Raw genomic sequence first — 22,501 nt, forward strand, 5'->3', positions numbered from 1 at the left:
GCATTTGTAAAGGGGAAGTGTTACTTCAGGGACGCCACTGCACTGCAGGAGAGCCTTTTGTTCTTCTAATTAGATTTTGTGAAGTAAATGTCAATGTAATGCAGTGAGCTGTCAGAGAATACACTGCCAACTTCATTTAGACTTGGAACAGAAGACACCACAGAATCTCTCACACAGAGCTGCGTGATGCTGACGGCAGTTCAGCTGGGTTTCATGTTATCTCTCATTATAATGTTACATTCTGTACCGGTTGGTGTTGCAGATGACTCATGTTTACACGCATGAACTGAGGATATGAGGATTTTACACCACTCTCGTAACTCTTCCTGTGCTCCTCTTCTGTGGGTCATTGCTTACTCACACTTACTATTATTACTCTTTGTGTCTTCACATAACGAGCCATACTCACATTGTTAGAAATCCTACAAGATACCTTACATTAGATCTGAGACATCAGGCTTTTGTAATAAGCCTAATGCTGATTTATAATTAGCCTGATGCCCTGCTAAATGTTTCAATAGAAAATAGACGTTTCTGTTGTTGAATCATTAGCCGTCCTTATCTTTTGGTTTGATCCATCTATTACAATCATGTCATGGCCTGATTCCAGATTGATGACCTCCCTCCAGTACAGTTGATGTTGTATTAAGTTGTGTTGGTGTTTCTCTTTGTATCTTTGTATTGGTCACGCTACTATTATTCAATGTCATTGTTAGTGACCGATTGTCTGCCAATGTTGTTGTGCTCCTTTTCTCCAGGTGAGGATGAGTTGGAAATATCTCCCTATGACGACACAATGATGGATTCTCACATGGCCTCCTTAGTGGCAGGTAAGACACACACATTCTTTTGAATATGTAAGATAAGATATACTTTATTGATCCTGAATTGGGAAATGTTTTTGTTAATTTTAGTTCAATCTGCTTCGAGGTTTGTGAGTTAATTTCCTCCAAACTTGTTTACAATGTAAACCAAATCCACAGTCACACCATTTTAATTTCACAGGCCTCCATTCTCTAAAAATCCAACCAATAAAGTTTAAAAACTCTGAGCCTTTACTATGTGAGAGTGCATAGTCAGACGACACTCTGCTAGTAAAACTGTTGCAGCACACAACTAATCAATATCCTTTTTGAACGATTATTGTATGAGGCTATGCACTTCCATTCGCTCTTTACAACTGCTCACACAGGTATTTTGAGCTTGGCTTATTTCACCCCCCCCCCCCCCTCAGCCTCTTCCTACATGCAGCTGGACAGTGAGAACCAGTGCCTGAAGGCAGCACAGGACTGCGGCCTGTATGAGAAGTGTGGCGCCCTGCGGTCAGAGTACGTCCTGGCCTGCACCAAGCGGGTCTCCATGACCAGCCGCTGCAACCAGCACAAGTGCCACCGGGCCCTGAGGCGCTTCCTGGAGCGGGTCCCTGAGGAGTACAGCCTGGGGGTCCTGTTCTGCCCCTGCACCAACACCCTGTGTGGGGAGAGGAGGAGGAAGACCATCGTGCCCTCCTGCTCCTACCAGGACCCTGAGGGGGTGCAGCCCAACTGCCTGCACCAGCAGAGCTTCTGCCGCCGGGACGACCTCTGCAGGTCAGACACCGCTCAGATTGATGTATATGGATGATGCTGGTCGTAATTACAATATGATAAAGGCTTTTAAATTACAAGTTTGATTAGATATTATTCATGTTGATACCAAGGGTGTGTACGGAAGAGGATTAGGGCCACATAAGAAAAATGTCCCGGATGTAACCAAAAGTAAATAAAAAAGGGGAGTTCTGGCTTTATTCTCAGAATTCTTATATTATGCGAAAAAAAGTCTGAATTCTGAAACAAAGTCAGAATCTGTACACTGTATTACCTTCTGGTTTTTATTTTTGGAAAATCCAAGAATTCTGACTTTTTTCGCAAAAAAATCTGACTTTTTTTCTCAGAATTCTGAGAGATTAAAGTATTTATTTAAACTTTTGGTCACATCCCTAATTTAGCTAATTTGGTAACCCTCTTCCATACACCTCTTCCATACACCTCTTCAGTACACCTCTTCCATACACCTCTTCCATACACCTCTTCAGTACAGTATGTGTCTGAATGTGTTTTTTATGGGCAAGTATATGTCGCACAATTATTTTGCTCCTTTGTTCTGTGAATGTTATCTTGATGATGATGATGATGATGATGATGATGATGATGATGATGATGATGATGATGATGATGAATACATGCTATTGGCCCATACATTCTGTAATGTGTCATGTACGGGGAAAGCATATTTCCCCGTACATGACACATTTAAAACCAGTACATCAGCAGGTATTTGCCTTAAAGCGCATATGAACCCTTACGTCCTGTGTAAACGTGAAAGATTCAAAGGACACTGGGTTCAGAGCAAATGAAGAAAAGACAGAGAAAAGTCCAGATGTACGCGGAGTAAAATGCTTACAAGAACAATGGTATTGGATTGGAAACCCGACATCTGTTCAACCCACATGCACGCCCTAACATACACTTCCACACATCCTGCCTCTGCTTGTGTTGATGCTGAGTTGTTGTTTGTGTTGTTGCCAGGTCCAGACTGGCTGACTTCCTCAATAACTGCTGGCCGTCTCCTCTGACGGCCAGCGGCTGTCTCAAAGACTCAGCGGGACTGTGCCTCAGAGCCTACGCCGGACTCATCGGTACGAGGCAGCACGTTTGTGGATGAAATGTTTTGCTAATTATACTAATTCCAAATTCTGCTTTAATGTTTTCAAATTGAGGGCCATATTATCATATTAAAGGTTTGGCACAAGTAGGTCACAGCGTAAATCTACCAAGTAGATACAGTAGAACAAGTCCAGTCCAGATATCGAGATTCGATGCTTAGAAGAACAAGAGAGGACCGAATTGTGATCACAAATAATGTGTATTCACTCCGTCATCAAGGCCTGATTAAGTTAGGATGCTTTAAAGGCAGTCCCCGAGGCAAATTCATAACTCAACTGTTGCCCTCTCCGGCATGTACGGAGCCACGCTCCATTTGCATAAGATAATGATTAAACAACTAAATTCATGACTAGACTTTAATTTTCAAGACACAATAGTCGTTATAAGCCCATAGTGAAGCATGCGATTCAGAACTTGAGTCACTGTGGGCCAATTTCCATCTTTCTCACACATGAAGCCTCACATGATGGTTGCTCACACACACAAGCACACACACACACACACACACACACACACACACACACACACACACACACACACACACACACACACACACACACACACACACACACACACACACACACACACACACACACACACACACACACACACACACACACACACACACGCACACACACCCTCGAAACAACAGCAGTGCTGGCAAATGGACTGCAGTTATAGAACGCTTTTCTAGTTTTCTGGCGGCCGCTCAAAGTGCTTTAATTTAACAACACAAGTCAGCATTTACACACACACACACACACACAGACACACACACACACACACATATAGAGACAGAGGCTTCAATAAAACGTGCTATCAGGATAACCATTACCACACACTCACATTCCGTCAGTGTGTCCGTCATGGACACTTCAACACACACCCTCAGCCACAGCCACCTCTGCTATGAGGGCAAAGCACCACATGCACCTGGAGTTATACTGTATTCAGGCTCATTTGCTAATTTAAGATATTTTTATTTCAATAGTATTCCAACTATTTGTTGTCATTAATAAACTCCCATAAATGGAATCTGACACTATAAGCCTATGACATCAGCACATGGGCATACTGTCTACCATGAAGAGCTGAAACTCTGACAGAGCTAACTAAGCTAACAGGTTGTCCTTGTTTGAGTGTTATAGCTAAGCTAGGCTAATTGACCAAACTCAAACTTTGCTAGGAAAATGCAAAGACACGAGGGTGGAGATATTTTCCCACCTTGTCCTCGGAAAGCGAGCCATTTCATGTATTTCTCAAAATGTTGACCAGTTTGACCCTGAAGTGGGCTCTGATGTGGTGTGTGTACAGTAGCAATCAGCTGTGGTGGACACGACCTTACCTTCATCCAGACTTCAACATATTGTCAACACTTGGGTTTTCTGACTCTAAACTAAAACAGGGGTGCCCAATACGTCGATCGAAAGGTGGCGTGGGATTGGAAAAAAAAGAAGAAAAGATGTTTTAGATTTTTTTAAGTTAGCCTATCATCCATCCTGACTAGGGCATTTGCCACTTGATTGACGTACAGGTAAGCCAGTCTGAGTTGGGTTCATACAGTTATGAGGGGGCCTCACCTCCTCACCTGAAGCGCAAATGCGGCGCACTATTTTGCAATTAGTGTATTTAGCCACAGTTTATCCGCCTGTAGGAAGATCATTTGGGCGTGGTCATTTTAAAAGTAGCTCCCAAGCTGAAGAAGTGTGGGCACCCCTGCTCTAAACGTTACAAAGATAGAATTGAGCTTCTCAGGGTCAAGAAAAGCCTTTTAATATTAAATACCCTAACTCCAGGCTTCAAAATGCCCCTTTTGCCCCCGTACAAGTCACAGAGTCTACATTATGTTTCACAACAGATTTAGTTTGAACTAAAATAACAGGGTTCTTTTTCTGAGTCTCGCCATGAAGCACATGTGCTGATTTCCTTCCTTCCATCAACATGCAGTGTCGAAGGCTTGGAGGCTTCCAGCTTTTGGCCATGGCATCAATTGTATCTGTAAACTGTGTTTACGTCTGTATTTGCAGCGATAATGATAAATATATTAAATATTAAATATATCTGTTCTTTGCTTTTCCGAAGCTAACATTTGCTGTGTTCTGTAGGCACCATCATGACTCCCAACTACCTCAGCAACAGCTCTGCAGACGTGTCTCTGTGGTGCAACTGTGAGGGCAGCGGCAACCAGTGGCAGGACTGTCTGAGGCTGCAGCGCATGTTCACACACAACCCCTGCCTGCGTGAGTACACACACACACACACACACACACACACACACACACACACACACACACACACACACACACACACACACACACACACACACACACACACACACACACACACACACACACACACACACACACACACACACACACACACACACACTGTACACACACACATGCTGCTTCCTCATGTGTTGGGTCTGTGCTGTATTGTTTACTGGCACCTTCAAACTGAATTTATTTGCTCAGAATTATTATTTTTTTTTCTGTAAACGGAGTATTTTCAGTTGATTTCTTGACTGTTTTATATCGCTCAGGTGATAAAGAGATCATGTGCGTCACTAAGGCTAACTTCCTGTTGCTAGTAATCCACCTTTAATGTGGACCAATAAAAGTCCTCAGACCTGAATCGTTAGCATATCTATTTTAGAGGGGGGGGATCTAGACCATGTAACAAGGGCTGTGTTACCAGCTGCCCAGGGTTACCATGATAGTTGCACATTTTTGAGAGTATTTACTATTCTAGCACAATATCACATATCTTCATTTTAAATTAAAATACATACTTTAAGTACTTGGGCCAGGTCATGTTTCCGGAGAGGAAACCTGGTTGTTGATATGTTGCTGTTTAAGGTGCATGATAGAAATATGTTTGTTTTTGAGTGTGGTTACCACGGCGCTTGAGTCAAAAGTGGTTAGCCTAGAGTAGCATAAACACTGAAAAGGAGGGGAGATGAGCCCACCAGGGTCTGTGCCCAGATCAAAAATACTTCTCATTTAAATACTCTCACATTGTCTATCTTGTTTAGTTAATCTGTACATAAACAGACATGCTAACATACACATTTGTAATTGTAAAGGGACGTATGTGCTGGAACTATTTGGTGCCAAACAGTTGGGCACCCTGGCATGGAGCAGCTTGTTATCGCAGTGAGGTTGCCATGTTGTGTACTAGCGTGTCTGCACAGAGACCAACACCTTCAAATGATTTCAGACAGAGCCAGGTAGCTGTTTGAGGCTTTGTGCTAAGCTAAGCTATCAACATCCTGAGGAGCAATCTCATATTTCAATCTTGGATAAAAGAGAGTATGAATAATTTCTAAAATCTCAAACAATACTCTATTTCTGCTGTTTATGATATTTGTGCAAATTGGGTTGAAAGAAAACCTTAGAGCCCCGCTGCATATATATATATATTTTATTTAAAGAAATGTCCTTTTCCTTTTCCTAAAAATATTACATTTGTTATGTCCTATGGTTTCATGGCATCTGTCCCATGATGAACAGTGTGAGGTTTCAGATGTTCCCCCAAAGCACAGACCGTTTGAGGCTTAGTCATAGTCACATTTAGAATATTTACCAACAATAGGCCTATTGCCATCCATAATATATCTGAGAACTATGAAAACAGAATGAATGTGTCACCATCAAAGATACTCTGAGGAACAACTCAAAGGGAATACAGGAAAAAGCATCTGACACAATGTCTGCTGAATCTGTCTTGGAAGCTGGTTCCTGCGGCGGTGTTCACAGCATGAACTCACGCTACCTTCAAATGTCCGCTACATGCTACAGCCTTAGCATCCATGAGATTGTGTCAGTGCGTGTCAGTGCGCAGCGTTTGGCGCAGGAGGTGTGAGGAGAGGAGCTGTCAGTGAATCACAGCAGCCGTCAATAAGCCTGTCGATACACAGCACGCCTGTATGTCCAAACACTGAAGTCAAGATCGATGCGTCGATGCACTTCCCATAAAGCGGAGTGATCTATCAAGCTGCCGACAGCTCACACAATAAAACTGACAAATAGATATGTAGGTTCACGCCCACTCACACACACACACACGCGCGCGCGCACGCGCACGCACACACGCGCGCGCGCACACACACACACACACACACACACACACACACACACACACACACACACACACACACACACACACACACACACACACACACACACACACACACACACACACAGTAATGGGCTGTGTTTCCATGCAGGTAACTCTATCAGTTGGATGGGGAGCCCGGGCTCCCTGCCGGAAGACTTCACCCCCCTCCCCGCTCCCCGGCCCTCCCCACTGGTTCAGGAGGAGGAGCTGCTGAGCAACAACCACCTGCCCGAACACAACAACATCGTGAGTACACTTCACTTTTTAAATTACCTTTCAGACTTTTGTCTCGAGGCATTTTCTATTATCTTTGGTCTGAGATCATCTTGTCACTGTCACACAGTAGGTTATATATGTATCTATTTGTTTTATCTCCATGGCTGGGGCTGTTTATTCGCTTTATCATTTTACGGTTTCGGTTTGTGAGAGAATGAGAATAGCTTTATCCGTCCCACAGAGAGATATTAACATTGTTACAGCAAAAGTGAAGAGCCAAACATAGCAAATAATTAATTAAAGCTTTATACCCCGAATCAGCACTTTAGTAACGGGGCTGAAACGGAAGGATATGAGGCATGGCTAGAATGGGTGATCTGTTTGGTATCTTGAGAAAAACACTTATATATTTGTATATATCTGATACCTATGCTATTGCCTGAAAATAGCATGATAGGTGACCTTTAATAGGCTTGCATAACATATTTAAGATAAATATAGAAGTGACACATTACAATTTACAAAATGACATGTGCAGGTGGACAACAAAAATAACCAGTAACAGTATTTTTCTTTAAAATTAAGTGTAGCATGTACAAAGTAGTATGATAACAGCCAGGTTACAGTAGTAAAGGGGGAGGTATATATTGCAGTTATTTATAGATGTATTGCAGTCGTTGAATTGTCTAACGACTGCAATATATACCTCCCCCTTTACTATAGATAGACAACACAAAATGGTGTTTGCAGATATTCTTTTATAATTTGCCACATCTCTCAAATGTACTGTGTAAGAAATTAGTGTATCACATATTCTCAGTCTGTTCATTTAATCTTAGAGTATATAGTAATAAGAGAATAAATAAAAAAAGGTATGAAATACTACATGACATTAAAAAAAGAATAAAGTTTAAAAGGGAGGTGATTGGTAAAATATCCTTAAAGAAATAGTAAATCTATGTACAGTTCTGTTTCATCTGGGTGTTGAGAGATGTATCCATAGATCTCTTAACCCTCTGGAGTCTAAGGGTATTTTCTCGAATTTGTGATGTTTTCTTAAATCCCCTTTTAAATGTATTTCTTCTCACATGGCACCCCATGTGTTAAATATCAAAATGTTCCGGACAATCTCTGGTATTGCTATATATGCAAATTACTCACCTTAGAGCACTGTTTGATGAGATAAGTAGCTCAAAAGCTTAAAATGTTACATCCGATTTTCGGAAAATCTTCAAATCTCTTGTGAAAACACAAATGTACTCATGTGATCGAAATGTTTTCGTGTTTTAGATTTGGTTACCAAAGTCTTAGGATCACAAAAGCAGTGAAATATTTGAATTACACTGTATATAAATGTGTAATTCATGTGTAAAATGAAAAAAATGTAATTCGAATTTTGAGTAAAACAAGTTTTTATCACTCTACTTTCACCACAGCAGGGACTGAGATACATTAGGACTGAATAATTACTTCATATTACATACCAAGGTTCATGTGATGTGTACAAATACTAATTGAGCATTCAACCTTTTTTTTCAACCAACAATTTATTATAAATATGTTTTTTTCAACCAACTATTTATATAAATATAAGAAACTGGAAAATCTAACTATTTACAATATTGAACATCAGAACTTTCAACCAACTATTCATTATAAATGTCAAGACAGTGTCAAGGTCTTTGTCTGTCTTCCAAGACAGTGGGTCTGGCTGCTGTGTAGGTGGGGGTGATGGTGCATGGGCTGCTGTGTAGGTGGGGTGTACAAGTGCTATACGAGACCTCCACGAGACCTCCTTGCTGGCTGGGTTGAAGGTGATGGCTGTGGTGGAGCCTTTGTGCTGAGGTGTATCTTGACCTGGTGGCAGCCGCAGATGGAGGTGGAGGCTCCTGTAGTGATGCTGGTCTGCTGGTCCTTGGTGGTGATGGCTCTGGTGAAGGCCCTTCAGCCACAGTAGATCTTGACCTGGGGGCTGGCACAGATGGATGTTGTGGCTGCTGGATAAACGCCGCCTGTGGGCCACTAGGCCCAGACAGCTGTGAAACATCTCTGTAAAACAAATAAAAATGTAGGACAATAATTACAACTAATTTCAATTAAATAAAGTTCAAGTAAAATGTTGCTCAAGCACAAATAACAATGCACACATAAAAAGAAAGTTTGGGAGGTTGCAGAAGGAGTCTCTCTCGATCTCTCACACACACACACACACACACACACACACACACACACACACACACACACACACACACACACACACACACACACACACACACACACACACACACACACACACACACACACACACACACACACACACACACACACACACACACACACACACACAGGTATTTCCAGTTACTTTACTTCAGTATAAAATCACAGACACACATATACATAGGCTACATCTGATTACAAAGTCTCATCTGTACAGGACGGTAAAATAATAACAGGCACACATAAATAAATCTATGACAAAGTCTCATCTGTACAGAACAGTATGATAAAATAATCGATGGCAAAAACATGTCACTGTTAATGTCTCCGTTGTGGGACGAATAAATGATTAATGTAATCATCTACACATGTAATCTCACTTTACACACCTGGTTGCTTTCTTTTCTAACACAAAACCACTGAGATACGTAGTGCATGGTCCGAGAAGGACAAACAAATCAACGTAACACTGTAATATTACGGATCAACAACACAGATACCATTCTCATTTATTCATTTTATATACATTTTATTTATATAATTAAATCGATTTTTTGTTTGTTTTATCTGAGTGTTCCAGGGTATTCTCTGAATACCTTGAAGGCCCTGAAGGTTCGCCACTGAGGAGGACTAAGTAGGCTTTGGCAAGAAGCAGAGAAGGAACAACGCACTCCGTAATATCATTGTTCCCTTAATGGAGAGTTGACCACTTGAAATACATCGGTGTCCACATCCCAGAGAGTGAGAAAGGCAGACACCTCAGACACTTGAAGAAACAAATATACAGACCTGTTGGCGAGTATCAGGAGGTCCATGAGTGGTGGCTTTGAGGTGGGATAGGACAAGCGCTCAATACTTGATAACTACAGAGGTCAGTAGGACGGGTTTGAAGCCCTTAAATCCTGTGATCCTTGATCATTTGGGGATTGGGATGATGGTGGAGGTTTGAAGCAGGCTGGTACATGACACATCTCCAGTGAGGTGTTAAAGACTTCTGTAAAAACCGGAGACAGCTGATCTGCAAAGTGCTTCAAAGTGGTGGGTGAGACTGAGATAAAAGCTTTGTGTCTCTGGTCAGGGTGAGGGGTATGCCTTGGAGGGTGAGGTGCTTTGAGTTTGTTGTTTCCTGGGAATTTAATAAGCCAAGTTTGATGTGGTCTTTTTATTATCAACATGTTGGACCAGGTTTATTTGTTGTGGTGCATGTTTGCAGCTTTTTGCATCCAGTGTAACTGGTTTGGAGTGAGTTGAGGTGGAGTGGAAGAAGTAGAAGATCGAAAGGAGAACAGAGAGGGGACCGAGCTCTGCACCTTGAGGGACCTCGGCTTCAGGAGTGATAAGGGTGTAAAGCAGTGGTTCCCAAAAAAAAAATATTAAAAAATAAATAAATCATAATTTGAAAAATTATTGATTCGAAAATAATATGATACACTACTATTACGTCTGGGTCTCTGTGTTTCATTAAAGCTCGGCTCTGTGTGTGTGTGAAACGAGCCATTTTGTGTGCGTGCGCGAGCGAGAGAGAGAGAGCGCACCTGTACCGAAGATCGTTGTTGTTAGCTTCTGGTGCTAGTGAGCTACGCTAACGAATATCAGGAGTTTTTTCAACAACAAGCTGGAGGAGAGTCCTCTCCTGTCAGACTGAGAGACTCAGTGAGCTAAAGGACTCTCTGAGTGTTTAGATAGTTAACTTTAGTCTAAGTTATCTCAGTGGGTCTCAAACGTGTTGGTCACCATTAATGTAAACAATTATTTCCGAGGCACACGTTTATATGATCATTATAGTTATAAAAAATAAGAGAATAAATGAAAAACAGGTATGAAATACTATATGACAGTAAAAAAAGAATAACGTTTAAAAGGGTGATTTGTAGGGGTGTAACGGTATCCGTATTCGTCCCGTACCATCACGGTTCGGACGTCACGGTTCGGCACATGCAGTCACACGACGAATACGCCTTTGTTTTACGAGTGGGAAAAAAGTCTGTCATTCAGGGCAGTATCCACTACACTATTTATAATCCAGGGGGCGGTATTGCCAGCCGCCCTTAAAAAACAAATGAAGAAGAAGAAGAAACACAACAAAACGAACAAAATACAAGAAGAAGAAAAGTTAGTATGGCGATTTCAGATAACACACAGGAGCTAGAACTCACCTGCTTCTTTTAAATCAGCTGTGTGGGAACATTTCGGGTTTCCTGTCGACTACAATAACGATGGAGTGCGAGTGGTGGATCGGACGAGGACGGTGTGTCGGCGTTGTTCTACAGTGGTGCGGTATGCTAATGGCACACACGTCAATCATGCTAAATCATATCAGAAGGCATCGGCCAGATTTGCCAATCACTGGAGCCTGGCAAAAGACAACAGCAGTTCAACAGCTGATCCCCGCTGTTTTTAAGAAGCCAATAGACATGAAAGCCGTGAAACCAAAATAAATAACGGAAGCTTTTGGCATATGTTTTTCAACGACTTTGCGCTCTTGAAACACTTTGTTATTATTTATGATGTAATATTTTCAAGACATTCTTTTTAGTTTTACAGCTTGATGAAACCTTTTTGTTTGACATCAGCCATTATAGATAATATGGCCATCTGAGTGTGTGTGGTACTGTTTGTGGTTTGTTTTTAACTGTTTAATACAGTTAATTATTCAAAATGTCAGAGTTCCTTATTTTTAAACTGAAACTTGCTCTACTGTTCAAACATAAATAACAACAAACCTGGAATTATGCATTTGGGAACCATGACCCCCAAACCGAGGTAGGAACCGAACCGTGACTTCTGTGAACCGTTACACCCCTACTGCTTACACCTATATGCCGTGAGCTGATTATCAAGCCTTCATTGTAACTGTCACACTGTGTATTTGCGTGGGGATTGTTGCAGTAGAAAATTCCACTGTAGCGCCCGGTACATTAATGGGAAACCCTAAATGTTTGAGCACCCTCTATGAAACGTCAAACTACCCCACAGCACCCCCAAAGGAAAATCTCTGGCGCCGCCACTGAGCCTGACTATTTGTGTTGGGGGGGCCCGACTATTTTTTTTCTCCAAAGGGGGGGCCTGACAGAAAAAGTTTGGGAACCACAGGTGTAAAGGGATGTGGAAACCTTGATTTTTCTTCTATGGTTGGGAAAGAAGCTTGATATGGTTGATAGAGAATTGTCTTTTGAGTTGTATTTGTCTTGTAGTATGTAGAGTAACCCGCCACATGTTTTCAAAAGAAGCCAACTTGCCCAAGAGTCCTTCTTTGTGTGAAGCATGAAGCACAGAGTGACGGTGCTTTCAAACTGTTTAAGGATGTTTCAGAGGAGGCAGATGGGTCTAGGGGTACTTTTTTTATTAAAGGTCCATTGGGGAAAAAGGCATTAGAAGCATTAGAAAGTATAAAGATAAACTTGCGGTTAACTTGCGGTCTGCAATGCGTGTCACGCTCGCGCACACAAGTAAATATATATGCATGTTCATTCTCACAACGCGTCAGACACAAGAAAATATACATTAATTTACATCAGAATCAGAAAGTTTTTATTTTTTTATTTTGTATAATTTTTATTTTTTTATAATGGTTCGGTCCGGATTGATTTGCTGTTCGGTCCGGAGTTTGAGAAGCCCTGGTCTATAGTTTGTAGGATGTTTTCAATCTTTTCCTGGTTCATGGATCATTGTGACCTTTTTCCAGAGGTGTGTGACCGGTGGTGAGGCAGGTGGTGGTTAGGAGGCCGAGCAAATAGAAGTAGGTTTTTGGAGGCCTACTTGATAAAAATGGTGTCTATGTGGTGTTCTCTGGGTGCCTTATTTTACTTCTTTTTTATTCAGGTAACCTTTGATTCTCCAAAATTGGAATCAAAGTGTGGATCAGAGGCACGGGAATGAATGCTGTAGAGCAGTGGTTCCCAACCGGTGTGCCCAGCACTGTCCAGGTGTGCCGTAGGATCTTTTTACATTCCCACATTTTCTCACTTATTAAACTTCATTTCATATAAACTTTATTTTTATTACATATAATAATAAGATTATATGGTTTTTAGGATGACTTATATTTGATTATTTGTTCCATAAAATGTTCTATTAAATTAAATACACATTTGAAAACCAATTTATTGTGTATTTATTGTTTGTAGTTTAAGCTCTGAAGTGGTTTTTAAATCTACGAGAAGTTGGTGTGCGTGTGCCTTGAGGTCGAGAAATATTTTCAGGTGTGCCTTGGTAAAAGAAAGGTTGGGAACCACTGAGTTCAGCTATGAATGGATTTGATCATTCCTGGTGATAATTATTTTATCATGGTTTTCATTGGTGCATTCACACCTAATAGTCCGCTCTCTGGTGCGCACCAGACCACAGTTTGTTACATTGTTTCATTTTTCAGAAGGTTCGGTTTGCGTTCACACGGGCAAAACTCAAACGGACTATAAACTTTAAACACAAGTTATGTGTTCGGAAATGCTGTTCAACCATTGGTCAGACATTAAGGGGGTAAACACGCAAATCCCGGCAATTTCTACCGGAGCCTCCGCCATGGAGCATCGGCACTTTCGGCAGGTTATTCTCATGCTGCTGTTAGTCTGGAGATCAACAGACACTAGCAGCCCGCGCATATGATTATATCATCAGACAACGTCCGTTAAAAAACATTATAACACATATAATGAGACGTTCTGCAGTAAGGAGGGCGTTTCATCGACGACAGGTGTTCTTAATGTTATGTAGTTGATGGAGCATTTTTACTTTACACGACACTGTTCAACACTTCATTCACTTCACTCTTTAACTAAACAACCGCGGATGTCTTGAAAGAATCTTTCGCTAAAGATTTTGAAGATATCCGCGTTCTTGTGACACGTAAATACTGCGCTTCCTATGTTTTGGTGCGGACTGCGTTCACACCAGCGATGAACCGCTCCAGAGTTCACAAGCAAGCGCTCCGAGACCACCTATTTTAGCGGACCAGAGTCCGGTTGTTTAGTTCACTTAAGAGGTCTCGGACTGCGTTCACACAAATGAACCGCACCAAGCAGCTAAACGCACCAGGGTTCGATTCAACCGGACTACACAAGGCAGGTGTGAACGCACCCTGAGAGTCAATATGTTGATGGATGTATTCAACCTCTTAAGGAGTGGCAGCTTGGGCGCATTGTTGTTGCCAGTTTATGACAGAGCACAAGCCGCCATGAGGTCGTTTACTGTTCAGGGACGAAGGCTCCCTGGTGCACATTCTTTCCTATGGACGAGAGCTCTAGTTATATTCAGGGTCCATATTTGTTTCGTCTCACTGATGAAGAATGTTGATTATTACACTCTGAACTAGATAAAACCTCGAGCTGCAGAAAGAGTTCTTCAGAATTGGTTTGGCAACCGCTGTGTCAACTCGTGACACACCACCTGTCTTGTCAACTCTCCGGCAGTAACTCCAAATAAACCGTCAGTGTTTGCCATCAAAGCTCCTGCTCATCCCGTGTCTCCTTCATGAGTCGGTGACTCCCACTGCATTGCTGCACAGAAGTTTCCTCCACAGGATGTACCAGTCTTTTTAAACTGCATAATGCAAACATCTTCAAAAAAGGAGTACCTTTCAAAATGGAAGTGAGAGCATTTAATGAACATTATAGTAGATGGAACTCAGAGTGTTTCATGTTAATTAACCCTAACCCGAGTACAGTGGAGGCGAATTAATTTGAACGCTTGCATCAATGTCTAAAAACTTTAGGATGCTGTTTTTCTACACATAAATGGCCTTTTTAGATTGAGCCAGTTTAGTTGTGAAATGTTCCAGTATCAAGAAGCGCAAGCGATCCTTCAAGTCATAAATGTTCCTGGTATTTTGTGCTTAGCTGGTGAGGGCATCAGTGTCAAACCAAACAAATGTTCAAACTGTCATTCAGACTATCCTGTCCCAACCAATCAGGCGTCACAGGCTTTTTTATTTGATTCCTGTCAGGACTCACAGCAGAACAGCCGTGCAGGAATATTCTGACCACATATGTTCTGAGAGCTCCCCGGCTCCTGGCTGCCCTTGTCCAACACTGACTGTTAAATGTGGTCCAATCCAATTGCGGTCCTGGCCACTGTACCCTTGGCCAGACCACAATCTGCCGTGGCTGTGGCTCCCTGGCTCCCAGCATGCCTCACTGCCAGAGATAATCTGGGCCGCCAGACAAGAGGGTATTCCAGCTCTCTCCCTCCCTGAGATGCCCTCCTCCGCTCGCTCCCTCTCTCCGCTCGCTCCCTCTCTCCCTCTCTGTCTCTCTCCCTGAGAGCGGATTAGATGAGGTGTTGGAAGCAGAGCATCAGTCAGGCTTCATTAGTATGAATTTATTCAAGCCCATATGTCTCCCCCTCTTTCTTTTCCTTCCCCAAATCCCCCACTTACCTTCTTCTGTCCTTTCCTCCATCCGTCCTCTTTCTTATTTTAATCATACATTCTTTTTTTTCTGTTCATCCTGAAGCCTTCACTTCTGCCCCCCCCGCCACCACAACCATCCATACCTGCACTACATCTCCTCATCCGTGCATCACTCTGCTGCTTGCCTTGGCTTCGGCTTGTTCCTCTAAAGTGAATTTAAATGGTTTCAGTATCCTCTCAGGCAGCGAAGAAAAACATCAAATTTAGAATCGCAAATGAATTCTCTTTGTTTTAAATGCTACATTGGAGTGAGGTGGGACTTTTATATGATTTTAAAAACCAGCAGCCTGGCAATTTTCCCATTTGAAGAGATATGTGCGGTGGCCCTGAAGTGCAAGACACCACAGCATTTCAGAAAACACGTGTGTTTCCTGAAATGCTGTGGTGTCTTGCACTTCAGGGCCACCGTAGATGTGTTTAACTGTAACAACCATGTATTTGTAATAGTGCTGTCAAAAGTATTGCGTTAACGACGTCGTTAAAATATTTAACGCATTTAACGCATGTGCAGAATGGCCCGCCCCATACGTGCCACCAGTGGCAGCGCCAGGGTATGGCTGGGGTAGGCTACACCCATACCAAGAAATGGCTTAGCCCCACCATGAAAAATGATGTTAAAGTAAGCAAAATAAAGTCTGCCAACTCGCGCGGAGTAAATTGCACAGACAGCAGTTTGATTTGACAGTTTGACAGTTTGACAGATTGATTTCAGTAGCCACGGTTTTGAAAACTTGTCACGTAGTGATCGTCTTCTCAATAGAACATCTTTGATAACGGCATGGTGTTGTTGCAGGAAGTCCCGACGGAGAATACTTTTGCTGTAGTACAGGGCTGCACATAACTGGTACGCAGGTTATGTGCGTAATTTGAAATGCGTACCGACGTACTTGTGAAGCTTTTCCAGAAGGCGGTTGGATCACCGGACGACAGAGTCGGTCTCCGTGTGCACAGACAGGGCTGCTGTTAACGTTGATCTGTACAACGGACTTGTGCCAAAACTACGCCAACCGGCTGCGGAGGGAGACTCCCCCCTTCACTGGAGAACTGCGCTAAAACAGCTGATCACAACGTTCACACTGTGGTCACGAAGTACCCCCCCCCCCCCCGGCCCACTTTCCTGAAGTACTCCCCGTTGATAGAAATCAACATGTAATGAATTAAGACGCCACGGTTTGATGATTGATAGGTGTGTGGGTTGTCTTTCATTTTGACACACATAATTTTTTCACAATAAACATACATACGTATGTTAAATGGATATATCCGCCTTCTTTCATTTATCTTTCCATTCCTACAACAATATACATAAATAAATGGCATATTTTGGACATAGTTCGAATGGTGAATAATCATGATTAATTAATTTTTAAGCTGTGATTAATCTGATTAAAAATTGTAATCGTTTGACAGCCCTAATTTGTACACATAAATGGTCCCTGGATAGGAGCTGGTCCTGAACATAACCCAAGTCTGTCTCCTTGACTCCAATCAACAAAATATGTAGCTAAGCCTTTTGCTGCCCTCCATAACCTGTGTCACAAAAAAAGCAAAAGATTAGAGGAAAGGTTACGAGACTGTTAGTATTTAAAATAACTGCACAGACTGGAGAAAAGTTTAAAAAGAAGTTGCTCTTACTTTACATTATGACATCCATTTTAAATGTTTGTCAAGCACAAAAAGATAGTTCACATCACTCTTCAAATGTGAGGAGGCCATAATCTGTGTCTGGGCCCCGAGGCACAGCAACACGACTGACTGGTTTACAGCTTCTGCAACTGTTGGACGAGATGATGGAAAGTTTCAAATGTGTCAAAGAAAGTCAGTAAATAAACTGGAACACCAGGAAACGAGCAGGTATCAGAATCATATTTCATTGAGATGATAGAATCCCGTATTATTATCAGCATAAGAACAATCTGCGCTCAACAACGTAACGCGGGCCTTGGGCTCCTCCAGATGTTGGTGCATATCATTCAGGCTGAACAGCTGGGCTTCCTCAACACTCAGCAGCCATAACACTGCAGTGAATCATATTCAGCAACAGCTTAACCGTTTTAAATAAAGACTCAGATTGATCAAAGTGCTCTCACATGGCCTGATGTGAAGTCAGATCTTTGATCAAACATCAACACAAACCTCATTCTATGTTTGGAGCTTCTCAAAGCTAGATGACTTCTTTGTGATTCGGTTAAGTTGAACAATTGTGATAATTACATTTCTAAACTGACTTATTTCTATATATACACATGGCCCTCTGAAATAAATATAAACTAAATCCTCAAATAAAATGAGAAAAAGTGTTTAAACGCCCTTTGAAAAGACAAATAGTTTTCTGATCCTAAACCATATCATCAAAAGGACCTAATTTGTCTCGTTTAAAATAATAAGATATAAATCTGATTTAGGATTTCACAAAGCTGTGATTGTTTGCACAAATCAATTTAGTAAGGATTATACAGGAAGATGATGGTTCATTTTGAAAACTTATGATGAGTTGGTCAAATCTGTGCTTGCACGTCTCAGGAAGATGAGTCACCTTTACGCCACGGACATTTTATAACTTTTGTCCCTTACTTTTTCCTTGAATAAAAGTCCATTTCAATTGCCCTTTTTTAACTACTTTCCCAAATAAGTGCCCACCCGAATCAACATTTAGTTTTCATATCAAAGTTCACATTTTAAACTTGATATTCTGTTCAAAGTAATGTAATACGAGTTGTCTTGTTTATTTTTGTTTTATTGATTTATCCCGAATAATGTGAATAATCAACAGCGGGATATCTCGATGTCTGGATGAGGCGGTGTCTGAAATCAGGGAATGTAAAAACAATAGGGTTAAAATCCAGATTCAGGGAATCTAAAAAAGAAAGGGAAGTTTCTGGGAAACTTAATACGGTCTCTGGGAGGCTTTAATAGACATATGTTATACCTGTGTTATTCATGTTTTATGTTTATTTTATTATCTTTATTTTTAAATAAACGTGTTTCCGCTGCACTATTTCTGAATGCTCTTAACGTCTTATATTTTTGTAAAGCACTACGAATTGCCTTGTGTTGAAAGGTGCTATATAAATAAAATTGCCTTGCTCATGAAACATTAAGAAGTCAGAGCAACCCTAACTTCTTCAGCCTCCTCCACCCCACCACCCCACCACCCAGCCTTATGAACTACCAACAGTGGTTTTAGTGCAATATCTGCCTGAAGAACTCAGATGATCTTCGATCTGAGAGTTTAGTGGAACATTTCCTACCGTAGTAAGATGCTTGTATGTGCTGTTCTTATCTAAATGAGGAAATGCTCCATAGGTCTTCACTAACACGGGCCATCTCACGCTCCATTGTTCTTTCCTTCAGGTGGTGGACAGTGAGGATGGCCTGACACAGACAGAAGAGGAGGGCAATGAAGGTGGCCAGTTTGATGTGATCCCGCAGTACTCAGAGAGGGCCACTGTCTCCAACCTGGGCTCCGGGGGGACGGGCGGGGCGGCCCCCCTCACCGCCCCCCCCAGCGCCGTGCTACTGCTCCTCCTGCTCCTCTCTACCTCCCTCAGCTGGGGGTAGGACCGGGGATACAGAGAACACACACACACACACACACACACACACACACACACACACACACACACACACACACACACACACACACACACACACACACACACACACACACACACACACACACACACACACACACACACACACACACACACACACACACACACACACACACACACACACACACACACACATACATGCACACGCTCACATATGATGGACCTTCCAACAATCCTGGACTGATGGCTGTAAAATGATAGGAGACATAGTGAAGACATGGACTTCTCATTTTGTCAGTAGCATCCTCTTGATTCCTCACTTCTGTTATCTTTTGTTCTTTTGAAACTTGCACTTTGTTCAACGTGGTGTGACTGCAGCTGCCGTGGTGTATTGAAGTCCTGTGAGCACAAGAGACCTATCTGTGGTTGGTGTGCACATGCTGCCATCAACCAATAAGCATAATGTAAACAAATATGTTCATTTGAGTGGCTTGTTCGGTTGTTAGCACAAACACCTTAGCAGGCCAAGGTGTGTTAGCAAAAGAAAATATTGAGGGCAGCTGAATAGAAAACGTCAGCCTCCTAACTTTAGTCATCAGTAGTGAAAATACATTTCTGACAACATAGATGTCGAAAAAAAACAAGTGTCCACAAATTCTTTCCAAAAATGACTGCAATGGCTGGCTTACAACATAACCCAATCCAACATGTCAAATACAGAATATTTAAATTAAGCTCGCACAGTTAACGTCAGCTTAACCTTTTCAAGAGGCTACACATATTTACCAAGAACATAGCTATGCTACCTTTCCATTTATCTGTTGGCCTACAGTGTTAGCAGAGGAGCAACGTTAGCCATATGAGAAGAAGGTGTGAACAGTCAATACAACGGCTTCTCCGGATCTTTCCATTCTGCACTTCACTGTAATACTGTACCATGCTAATGAATTGCATTAGGCTGCAAGCATGTTGCGAACCACTGTTAGCATTTTGGGCTGTTAGCGTCACACAAACACTGCTTCTATGATGTTTCTTACTGTTTGAGTCTTTCAGTTGATTTCACTGTTGATTTATTGATTTCATTCATAAATTCAATGTAACTGCTTATTTTTACCTGACTCAGTTCAGATAATGACGATCCCAAGCTAACTAGCTACAACTTTATCAACTTAGCCGGCAACATTATTAAACTGCTGGATGTATAGAAACAAACTCCAAACCCTTATAATTGGCTTACTAAAATGTTGTAACAAATAAAGAAAATATCAAAAGCTTGGTACATTTTATAATGGCATCTTAAAAAATACATGTTTTAGCATGCTAATGAGCTACTCTAGCTAAATTGATCAAGTTAAACTATGGACTAACATGTTATGACATCGACTTTTCCTGATTTACAGCTCAAATATCCACCTATACATTTCTTACCACTTTACAATAAGACTACCCTTATAAAGGATTCATAAAGGGTTTATAATTAGTTTATGAATTAGGTTGTAAACACTTTATTAATCATTAAGAACCATTTATAAACCAGTTCTATAGACATCAACACCGGCTCACTATTTGGCAAGATGACTAAGCCTTATATTGGCACTAGCTTACTTCGTCTTCTTCATCAGCCAGCATCCTTGGTATCTGTTGTTCACCGAGTTGATTCCCCCCCATCCATCTTGATGTTTCTTGGCATCTCTTTATGACCATTTATTTACGAGTTACTAACATTCATAACTGCCAAAAGGGAGCCTTATTGTAAAGTGTAAAACACATTCCCATTTATTAATGAGATACTACCATTTCTAATAAGGCTTAGCAGTACGGATAAATGTGGGCTCACTATTTGGCAAGCAACCTGTCACAGTTGCCCGGTTTATCTCCATCCATTCATCTTCTCCCGCTTATCCGTGGTCGGGTCGCAGGAGTAGCAGTTCTAGCAGTTCTAGCAGAGAGCCCCAAACGTTCCTTTCCCTGGCCACATCAACCAGCTCTGACTGGGAGATCCCAAGGCGCTCCCAGTCCAGCGAAGAGATATAATCCCCCCACCTGGTCCTAGGTCTACCCCTTGGTCTCTTCCCAGCTGGAAGATGTGTTTCTTTAAATTGAAGTTGAATGCATCAATCTGGTGCACTTTGAGGGCAATATTAAGAGATGTATGGATACAGCTCTCAACACTCATATGAAACAGAACTGTATAGATTTCAATAATCAAAAAGCCATGAGAATATGCTCACAAGCAATAACACATATTTGATAAACTCCTCTCCCCTATCTTTATTTTACCTAGTCTGCATACTTTCTTTTTATTTATGCATATTTGACTAATCACTCCCCTTTCAAACAGTTTTTTATTTTTGTACTGACCTATAGTACACATTGGAAGAATTTCTTAACTTATTTGATATACAACTAATATTACATAGATGGAAATATGTGTTTACATAGATGACCAAACCGTTTGAGACCCACTGAGATAACTTAGACTAAAGTGTACAATCTAATCACCCAGGGGAGTCTTTTACCTCCCTGAGCTGACGTTATCTCTCTCAGTCCCATAAGAGAGGACTCTCCCTCTCCTTATTGTTGAAACAGCTTCTAATCTCCGTTAGCTCCGAGCTAGCACCAGATGCTAACAACAACCCTCGTAACTCTCTCTCTCTCAGCCTCTCAGTCCGACAGGAAAGAGCTCTCCCTCTCCTTATTGTTGAAACAGCTACTAATCTCCGTTAGCTCCGAGCTAGGACCAAATGCTAACAACAACCCCGTAACTCTCTCTCTCTGTCTCTCTCTCTTTCTATTCTCTCTCTCTCACAAGATGCGCTCGTGCCACACACACGCTCCTCCGTCGCTTGCGTACAAATTAATAAACACATTTAAAAAGTGGGGGGGACACAAATGGGATTTTGAAAAGTGGAGGGGACATGTCCCCCCTGTCCCCAGTGGAAATTACGCCCATGGCAGTACCGCTCCCGCTGCTCCGATTCTATGGGCCATCTCACGCTCCAGTGTTCCCTCACTCGAGAAAAAAACCCAGAGATACTTGAACTCCTTCACTTAGGGTAAGGACTCATTCCGTTTATCTCATGTCTTATAGAAGCTTATTAATGATTTATAAAGTGTTCACAACCTAATTAATAAATTACTTACAAACTATTTGTAAACCCTTTATAAGGCTAGTCTTATTTGAAAGTGGTACCCATTTCTTTAATAGGAATATAGTCAAAATAAAAACATTTGGCACTAGCAACCAATATAACACACTGGAAAAAACTGAAATGTTGACTTTA

The 22,501-nt window shown here is 41.7% G+C and overlaps 1 protein-coding gene across 2 annotated transcripts in view; it reads left to right on the plus strand.

Annotated features, from left to right (window-relative positions):
* The window catches only part of gfra3 (GDNF family receptor alpha 3), a 46,934-nt gene extending 26,446 nt beyond the window's left edge, over positions 1-20,488 (plus strand). Inside the window, exons 3-8 of one of the 2 annotated variants that reach the window (XM_034093723.2) lie at positions 759-830; positions 1,235-1,589; positions 2,568-2,677; positions 4,811-4,945; positions 6,934-7,070; positions 19,018-20,488. In XM_034093723.2, coding sequence (XP_033949614.1) covers positions 759-830; positions 1,235-1,589; positions 2,568-2,677; positions 4,811-4,945; positions 6,934-7,070; positions 19,018-19,224 — 1,016 coding nt within the window. In that variant the 3' untranslated portion in view covers positions 19,225-20,488. Of the gene's footprint in view, positions 1-758; positions 831-1,234; positions 1,590-2,567; positions 2,678-4,810; positions 4,946-6,933; positions 7,071-13,079; positions 13,251-19,017 lie in introns of those variants that run through there. The other variant, XM_034093722.2, reaches the window with a different exon arrangement.
* The last annotated feature ends 2,013 nt before the right edge of the window (positions 20,489-22,501 follow it).

This window comes from Pseudochaenichthys georgianus, chromosome 10, assembly GCF_902827115.2.
Source record: "Pseudochaenichthys georgianus chromosome 10, fPseGeo1.2, whole genome shotgun sequence".
In the NCBI taxonomy this organism is placed as follows: domain Eukaryota; kingdom Metazoa; phylum Chordata; class Actinopteri; order Perciformes; family Channichthyidae; genus Pseudochaenichthys; species Pseudochaenichthys georgianus.